The sequence below is a fragment of the Pinus tabuliformis genome, chromosome 6 (genome assembly GCF_031772625.1).
Source record: "Pinus tabuliformis cultivar Carrire ecotype Pingquan chromosome 6, CPIR1, whole genome shotgun sequence".
Classification (NCBI taxonomy): domain Eukaryota; kingdom Viridiplantae; phylum Streptophyta; class Pinopsida; order Pinales; family Pinaceae; genus Pinus; species Pinus tabuliformis.
This window is the reverse complement of record NC_142292.1, coordinates 271206560-271216182: the sequence shown is the minus strand read 5'-3', so window position 1 is coordinate 271216182 and position 9623 is coordinate 271206560. Positions and strand designations below refer to the sequence as shown.

Below are 9623 nucleotides of genomic sequence, written 5' to 3'. Positions count from 1 at the left end.
CAATGATACTTATAATATTTATTATGAATTTTCATTCAATAATTTGATAAAAAATCTTTAATTTGATTGAGTTATACAAAGTTCAAACTTGATCATACTTTCATTGTTATTAAAAATCACGACTTAACTTTGTTTTTCAATGATACTTGTGATATTTACTATTAATTTTCAAAATGACATATTCTTAAATATCCTCATATTCAGATGGAAAGTTCTTTCATATGAGGTTAAACTATAACATGGTGAGTTCTTTCATATGAGGTTAAACTATAACATGGTGCTATGCTAGTGATGACAACAATGTCAAGGTTCATTTAGAGGAAAGGAATTATTCAACAAACAATGTGAAGATTGATTAAGAGACAATGAATCATTCAACCAACAATGTCAAGGTTGATTTAGAGAGAATAAGTCATTCAAGAAATCTTTCAGAATTGAGTAGAGTTCTAAGTATGCGTAGAATTAAGAATTTAAATCACTTTTTTTCCAGTAAATTAGTAGATTATAAAGTAAAATTTATTTTTAGTTATTTGAATAAACTCAAATTTACATAACTTATAAATCACAATACAATAAAAATTAACTAAACCTTATAGAATGAATTTTAGCTATCTAAAATGAAGCTAAATCAATATATAACTATAATAAATATCTTACAAAACTCCCTAAATTTATCAATATTTTTTCAAAAATACCGATATTTACACGAATAATATTTAAAAATAAAATAATATCTCAAACCATTTAATTTAAAGTTTATTAAATAAAATATGATTTAAAAATCATATTTACTCTTTCCCTATCTTCTTATGAAGAAAAACTCATAATTGTCCCGTACAAGCTAAGGTTTATTTATGATATCATATTTTAAATTTCATAAATTTGGTTTATTCAACCTGCACAAAACTAATACGCACACATCTAAGTTAATCTCTAACGTTAATATTAAACCCAGTGTGGGCAGAAGCACAAATTTGGTAACGTGGGGCAAAACCCAGAACCTTATCCGATCACGTCTAACCGTAGTTGAAAGCCAATATGGCCAGTTTTTCATAAAGAAAGAGCAGATGAGGTAAGGCAAGGCGAAGCTAATAGGGCGTAAGAAGCAAAATGTTGGCCATGGCGAGCCCCTGTACTACTGCTTCTCCTTCCTGCACAAGGATGCATTCATCTCTGCATATATTCAGACCACCCACCTGTTCTTTATCTCGTATCTCCCCCAAAACCACCTTCACAGGAAGAAATCTTCAAGTCTCCCAAAACAAGGTTGCAGGCAATCAATCACCAAGAATTAGCTGCAGTAGGCTGCAAATTCGGTGCGGAGGAGAAATTTACATCCCCGAAGAACATCGGGAGCTCTATGAAGAGATTGAGAAGCTCGGTCCTGTAAGTTTCTCGGTTTAATTTTTCAGTATTCATGTTTTTCGCTCTACTATGCTGTTTATGGCATTTGCAATCGTGAATGTGGTTGGTCCCGTGTTCAAATCCTTTGGAGTGAATACGCTTACTAAAAAACTCCAATCCTCGCCTGGTGTTAAGGGTTCCTTCAAAGTGGTTGTTTAAAAAGAAACAAGCTGAAAAGTACAGAGCTCAAAACAAACACCTAAGAAAATTCTTAAAAAAACAGCTCAATCGGTACATTAAGGACGCTGAACCAATTTGCCGAGTATACACTATAATTAGCAGCATTGGTGGCCATCAGGGTTGCCAGTACTTTCACAGTTTTATATGCATTTTTTTACTGGAGTCTGCTTGTTGGGATTTGAACCCGGGCCATCCTTATAACAAACACTTCACCTGCGAGACCCGGCCCGACCGACATGAAATTCCATAATACTGTTAACTCTAAATTCTTTTTGCATTCTTTTGATAAGCGAAATTTAATGGAAGTTATAAAATTTACAGAAATGGGGGTCATTTCCAGTTGATTGGCGATGTGGATGCATTAAGAGAAAAGGGGAAGGGAAGGGGTGAGGCAGAATGTGAAAGGAATTGAAATACATTCCAAATTCTTTAGTTAGTTGTTGATCACGTTGAAAGGGAGAGAAGAGTATATCTCATCAAAGAATGTTTTGGGAGTGAGAGATGGATCCTAATTATCTGGAGCTTATATTAATTAATCTGCTAGTGAAACATAAGGAAAAGTTAATTGGACTTACCTCCTAACAGTATTGCAAATCTGCGTTTATATCTTCATTATGCATGTCTTACGTTTTCTCATAGAAACACAAATTTTCATATCAAGTGTTTTCATAGAAACACAAATTTTCATATCATCATGAGGCAGTGGTCAAACATGTGGTTACACCTATAGATATTATAATAATTGGTTTTGTGACCAGTCTACACATAAGTGGATCAAATCCCACTTCTACGTCCTTCATTTTTTTTTGACTCCGTCGGGCTGTGGTCTATTGGCAACTTGAAGCAGTTGTTATGACAATGGCCTAGGTTCAGACCCTGGCTGGCATGTTCCTTCCCTATCTGGGGTTGGCTGGGTGTGGCTGTTGATTATATTGAACATTGTCGATGTAACTTTTGGGCTGACTGTTGTAATGGTGCTGGCAAGGTACCAGTAAACTCTCTTCTTCACTTCAGTGTTTTTGGGTGGGTTGAGCTTTTTTCTGGCATTAGCTGTTTTCTTCTATTTCTTTCATGCTGTTCACCTCTTAGCCTTTTTTCGAAATTATTTGACTTAGATTTGCCTTGGTTTTTTCTTTAATTTCTTCGTTGGACCTTGCTGGATGACTTTTGATAAGTCCAACATAAGCGGTATTGCCCATGATAAGATAGGATAAGAAAATATAATTTTATTAATGTTCAATGAATGACCACAAAAGTAGGTCTATGGGACTGAAGAATACAACCAATACAAATACAATGTGGGAGTGTAAGCTTAGCTCCTAGAAAATGACATAAAGAAAGAAAGAAACCTATAGTGGTACACCCTCAAGATAAAACACATACTGATATAACCATGGCAAAGGTACGGTGATGAAAAATACAAATACTAAGTGAGTATGTCCAAGGCTGGAAAAGTGGACAGCTCAAGAACCTAGCAAGAGACTGAGAGAGTGAGATTAGAAGATGGAGCCAATGATTTCAGGGTCCTTAGGGTCTGATGATTGAAGGTGAGAGGGGTGAACTGGGGATTGGCTTGCTATTGGAGTCCTCTGGAACTATCGGAGGGTCCAGTTGTATGATTCTAGGAGGGGATATAGGAACAGGGCATATTCCTAGCATCTGAGGTCGAAAGAAAGAAACTCTAGATAGATCTTTGGCTACTCCTCTAGATTTGGTAGGTAATCTGATGTGTCGAAGTTACCTTGCTCAAGGATTGTTTGGAGTTGATCCCTCTACCGCTCTGAGGATGTATGGACTGATGTACAGTTTGACATTTCCAAAACAGTCTCAATGATACTAGACGATCTCCTTGTTTGTGGGGGGGGGTGTAGTTGCAGAGAGACACAAGGTCTCAACAATCTGCTATTTGGTGCACTTTGGGACTTTGGCCACTGCTTGCTAGTTTGATTTGATGGGTCAACCTGAACGTATGAGGTGATCATCCATAGAAAAATGTAGTGAAAAGGAATGCCAAGACCATAGTCTATCCAAAAGCATTCTTAAAGGTAAATTTTTTTCTAATGATTTGTGGGTTGAACTTGTTTATATAGTTGTTTACATGATGAACAATGTATGAGGAAAATTGTATGAAATGCAACTCCAAAAGAGGCAAGGTTTGGTGGAATGACCAAGTCAGTCAAATAAGAGGTTTTGGTTTATCACTTACAGCCAGATAACTAAAGACAAAAGGGACAAGTTAGATGATAGGAGCCAAAATAACGTACTTGTAGGATATATTGAGCTGTCTAAAGCAGATACATTTCTTGATATATAGAAACAAAGACTTAGCATTTAAGTTATGATGTAATTTTTGATGAAGGATTTATGTTGGAGGGAGGCATCACAAGTTACAACCATTGCTTCATAAAGATGCCAAAAATGAAGACAACCATTGCTTCATAAAGATGCCAAAAATGAAGACAACCATGGTGATGATTTATAGATGAAGAGGCAAGTGCAAGAAAGATCCATAAAGGAGGCCAAAGTGGTACCATCAGATAGTGGAGGACTCCAAGCTAGATGACATATCTCCTGATTTCTGAAGAAGATTACCAAGAGCAACATATAGATCACGTGAATGTTGCTCTTATGATTTGAGTACTTAGTTCTCTCGAATCACAATGAAGCGAATGGGATAAAATGATTAATAATGAAATGGATACAATTGAAAAGAATGACACCTGGGACTTAGTAAAACTACTATAATGAAATATTAAAATTGAGTGCAAATTGGTTTATGTCAGAAATAAAATATAATGTAGATGGCACAATTGACAACCATAAGGCCAAATTAATTGCAAGATATTCTCCGCAGAAGGAAGGCTCAATTTTGAATTTTGATTGCAATGATGTCTAATATCTTTTGAACTTTAGTGTTAGAAAATGAGAGAGACCTATATGTTGAGAGATTTGGTGATGTTCTTATACAAGTCTCAGGAGCCTTGTTAAAATGCATTTTTTCTAATGTTATCATAGCTGGACTGGTCAACCCCAAAACCGAGAATTGGAAAAAAGAGAAAAAAATTGGTTGACCAAAAAATACATAAATATACAATTTTTGAAAAAAAAAACATATATATTCATGTGCATTCAGATGAATCCAAACCATCATAATGTAGATGGCACAATTGACAACCATAAGGACATATTAGTTGCAAGATATTCTCTGCAGAAGGAAGGCTCAATTTTGAATTTTGATTGCAATGGTGTCTAATATCTTTTGAACTTTAGCGTCGGAAAATGAGAGAGACCTATATGTTGAGAGATTTGGTGATGTTCTTATACAAGTCTCAAGAGCCTTGTTAAAATGCATGTTTTCTAATGTTATCATAACTGCACTGGTCAACCCCAAAACCAAGAATTGGAAAAAAACGAGAAAAAAATTGGTTGACCAAAAAATACATAAATATACAATTTTTGAAAAAAAAACATATATATTCATGTGCATTCAGATGAATCCAAACCATCATACACAAATATACAGAGTTTCTCATATATATAGCAAGCAACTTTGCATATTTAACCAAAATAACACGTGCAATACATCTTTGAACCAAAAAAACATCAACAAAGAGACTTTAGATGGTCTCTAGAGTCCAAAAAAATCATGCTACAACAAATACCTACATATCATCAAAATCAATGCCCATATTGGGATCCTCATGATTAATACCAGCCTCTAAGCATTAAAATAAGATAGAAAAAACTTAATTGTCAAATTGAGATTTTGTTTTATTGATGGGTACATTTTTACTAGGGTCATGATAGAGGATTTCAACAATCAATGCCACCAACATCGAGCCTCGAGGTACATAGAGGCCTTGGTGCTCTTGATTAAATGTCAGTACCATATTGTGATACATCATATACATGTCAAATCCAATGGAAACATTGCGATCCCCCCAATCTTGAAAGCTTGAAAACTGTTAAGTCAGTTGGATTTTGAGTGGGATCTAAAATTCTACTTTCTCTATATGGAATCGATGAGGTTGGAACTTGGAACCACTCCCAAACATCTTGAAACAATTAATGGTAATGTTAAAATTTAAGTAATAGGATGACCATTAATTATACAACATTAGTAGGACCCTAGGGTTGAATATTAGGCTACCCCACTTATAAATTATTAGTTTTTTAAACAAAATTTGTGTTCCAAGGGTCCTTAGTCACATTGTACAGAACCAATCCTGTACAAAACTGGCCAGTTCGATATTGAACTGACTAGTTTGGTACCAAACTGGCCTTTTATTATTTTGTGCCACTAGTCGGACCAGTTAGGGCCTGAAAATGGCTTGACTGGCCGATTCATGTTGATTGGAGTAGAGAAGAAGTGTTATTCTTGTCTAAGTGCTAAGACTAGCAGAAGAACACAAAAGACTGCCACTTTAGCAGAATATTAATTTATTTAACTATTTCCTAAAGTTAGACTTAGGAAAAAGTAAAAGTTCCTAAGTTAACTTATGATTTAATCTCAGCCATTAATCACGATTTAATCTCAACCGTTGAGATAGAGATTAGGGTTGAGGTTAGAAATTATAAGAGGAGATAAAGCGAGTGGATAAAAAGTCCTCCCCTGTGAGAAATTCAGATCAAGTAAAGGTTGAATTGTCTTAGCCCTGAGATCAATTGCACAACTACAACTCACACATGTGCGCTAGAGGAGAGAATTTGCGCTTGCACGTGTGAGAAGACAGGGAAATTCGCACTCCCTTTTGGCAGATAGAGGAGGCAGTGATTAGATCGATTTATCTTGGAGGATTGATCAGTTGTATTTCTGTGATAAACTGGGAAGTTTCTCCCTTGTTGTAATTCTCAGAAGAAAATCTTTTGTTGCAGAAGAATAATAAAATACACACAATGTTGCAGGTTTTCCCCAGAGTTGGGGTTTCCTGGGTATATCTTGTGTTCTATGGTTTGATGTGTTTGTCTTCTGATTTATTTTCTGCTGTGCATATTAAGTTAGAAAACTCAGTGTATTTGTGATTTAAGTTTCCAGAATATCAATTGTTTATGTTTCTGGGTTTTTATACTTAGAAGATTGTGAATCAATTTACTGGGTTTTAAGGAAATCTAACATGGTATCAAAGCTCAGTTTTTGATTGAAGACCAAGCACAAATTTTATCTTTAGGAGCATTTTTTGTGATTCAAAGGGAGCAAGTTATCAAATCAATTTGGCCGCTAGGATTTTGAGTAGTGTGCATTGATTCTACCAGTGCGATTTGAATCCAACAATTTGATTTTGGTAGTATGGCATATCAAGGTCTCAGATTTGAAGACAGATTGGACGGTGTGTCCAAATTCTGTTCGTGGTGTGAAAGGATAGCAGTGGTGCTGGAGGAACAAGGGGTTTGGGATTTTGTTGATATCGTCCCAACGACACCAACAAATCCTCAACAGTTGGCTCATCGTAATAAGATGAATGCCAAGGCAAGAAGGATTATCTTGGAAAGAGTCAAAGACCACATTATTCCTCACCTGACTGGGAAGAAGAAAGCCAAAGAAATTTGGATTTCCATTTAGTACCAACGAGCTGAGCTGGTACACTAGATGTGTAATCTCTATGGTTCTATGTTTATTGTGCGGTTGAAATATTTATGTTAATGCTGAGGAATGATTTATTGCCTGTGTAGTAATGAGGAATGTCGATTTCCTATAAGTTAGTGAGGGATGGTTTAATTCCTCTATGACAAATGAAGTGGCCGACTTCGGTGCGTAATAACTGAGCTTGAATTTACTATAAAGACTTGAGTATGAGAGGTTGGTGAATCTCTATTGTATGATTAGATTCCTATGCCCGAAATGATGTGAATATCAGATCTGGGCATGTAATGGTAAAAGCTCAGGAGAAATAACTATGTATATAAGTGTGTGTGTGTGTGCAAGTCAATCTGAGTGTGATAAAGCGCAGGGAAAATAGCTTGTATTGAATGCAAGCTTAGGAGGGACAACGTCTCTCTCTCTCTCTCTCTCTCTCTCTCGATATCGATATATATATATATATATATAAGTCACTTGACATGGGGACACGTGACACGCAGGACACGAAAGTTCGAGTGTCCGACATGGGCATGTTAACCCCCCAGAACATGACACAGAAGGACACGTTATATATATATATATATATATATATTAAAAAATAATACTAAATAGATATTTCTTACACAAATTCTCATTCATGATACAAATTCAGACATAGATCTAGATTCTACATTGTAAATTTAAAATTTGTAAGTTTTACAAAGTAACATTATGCATACAAATACAATTGTGACAAATTCATCAATGATCCAATAGGAGAAAGACAAGAAACTGCAGTTTTCTCATTAAGTCATCAAAATCAAAATTTGTTACATAGGTAGTAGCAATGCCAATGGCAAATATAAATAACAAATACAAAACAACTACAAGCCTCAAGGTAGTAGGTAGCTCATGACTCATGAGTCATCAATCGTCATCATCAAAATCAACATCACTATCATGGTCACCACTGCTCTCTTCAGCTGCATCCCCCTTCTCTGTATCCAATGTCATCTTTGCATCTACTGATGTGGAGGATGACCCATCAATAATATCACCATCATCAAAAGTGACAGGCTCTAGCATTGGGTCATTAAGATCCAAGTTGGCCAATGCCAACTCAACACTGCTGTCCAAACCCATATCATCAAGAAAGACATCCCACATCTTTGTCTTTCCCTTCAACCACTCATCCCTTTGCCTATAAATAAGACGAAGGTTGGTGTGCACATACACCATTGTCTCTGCCCTGGACTGCTCAAGCTTGCTTTTCTTGACACTATACAAATTCCCATATGTGCTCCAATTCCTCTCGCAACAAGAGGATGAAGTCACCTGAGAGAGGAGCCTCATGGCTAATTGCTGTAGAGGAGGGCTTGTTGCCCCATGAGTTGCCCACCAAGAATAGGGCTTCTTAGCCCCCCTGTCTCTAATCACATCATAGCCTGCAAATCACCCAGTGCCAGTGGAAAACTTTGCAAAGGCATCCTCCACCTCATCAAGGGATGCTCTATCTTGAAAAATCCGCCTCAATGCATCCTTCCTCCCCTGTGAAATTTCACCATCCATGTGAGGAGGGAATTTGCGGGAAGGTCCACCATTCAACCACTCATGGCTGTAGTATTTTGGGTTCAATGATTGAGCCAAACAATGCAAAGGTGTACAATTCTTGCCCCATCTGCTGACAAGAATATCCTGTATGGTGGTGAAGAAGGCCTCTGATGATGTCTCAGACTCGGGGCACTCACTCTGTAAAATAATGGTCCGTGAGGACTTAATCATGGAATTCCGTCCCTCATAAACCTCTCCTAGGTTGGGTTGGTTAGTATCTGTAAATCTTAGCAAAGCAATGATAGGGTCCTTGATCTTAATAGTGAGATCTACCCTCTTCCACCAAGCATCATTTAACACTGTGTCCTTGACTCTTTTTGAGGCTGCTTGATCTGCTTTTCTCCAAAAAGACCAAAACTCTGAAATAACCATGGTCCCAAGAGCGATCTTGACCTCCCTCAACCTCTTCAACATGATGAATGAAGAGGCAAACTGTGTATCTACAATATTCAACAATGATAGATTGGTGTACTCCGTGTAGATTGTGAGGGCATTTGTATGATTTTGTACAAAGTTGCGGATATGTTGTGCATCCTCAATAATGCTTCAAATCCAAGGCACATCAAAAGCAATAGATTTAAGTGCTAAATTCAAGGACTGGACAATGGAAGGTGTCCAAAATACTTGTGGATATTTAGCTTCGACAGTTCTGCCAACAACCTTGCAAACAAGTGCATTATCTGTAATGATTTGAACACAAGAATCAACACCTACATCTTCAATAACTTTAATTAACAACTCACCAATATATTGTGCATCCTTGTATTGCCCAAGTGCAAGAAAACCGGACCATTCAAGGAAGACACCATGAAGTTGAGGAGTGGGTGGTGTGCTGGATCCGTTCATCTATCAGAAACAATATAAACCCCAG

The 9623-nt window shown here is 36.7% G+C and overlaps 1 protein-coding gene across 1 annotated transcript in view; it reads left to right on the top strand.

Moving 5' to 3' along the window:
* Positions 1–984: 984 nt before the first annotated feature.
* The window catches only part of EMB1473 (Ribosomal protein L13 family protein), a 79253-nt gene continuing 70614 nt past the window's right edge, over positions 985–9623 (top strand). Inside the window, exon 1 of the mRNA XM_089415298.1 lies at positions 985–1386. Within this exon, the coding sequence (XP_089271424.1) occupies positions 1111–1386 (276 nt within the window). The 5' untranslated portion in view covers positions 985–1110. The remainder of the gene's footprint in view (positions 1387–9623) is intronic.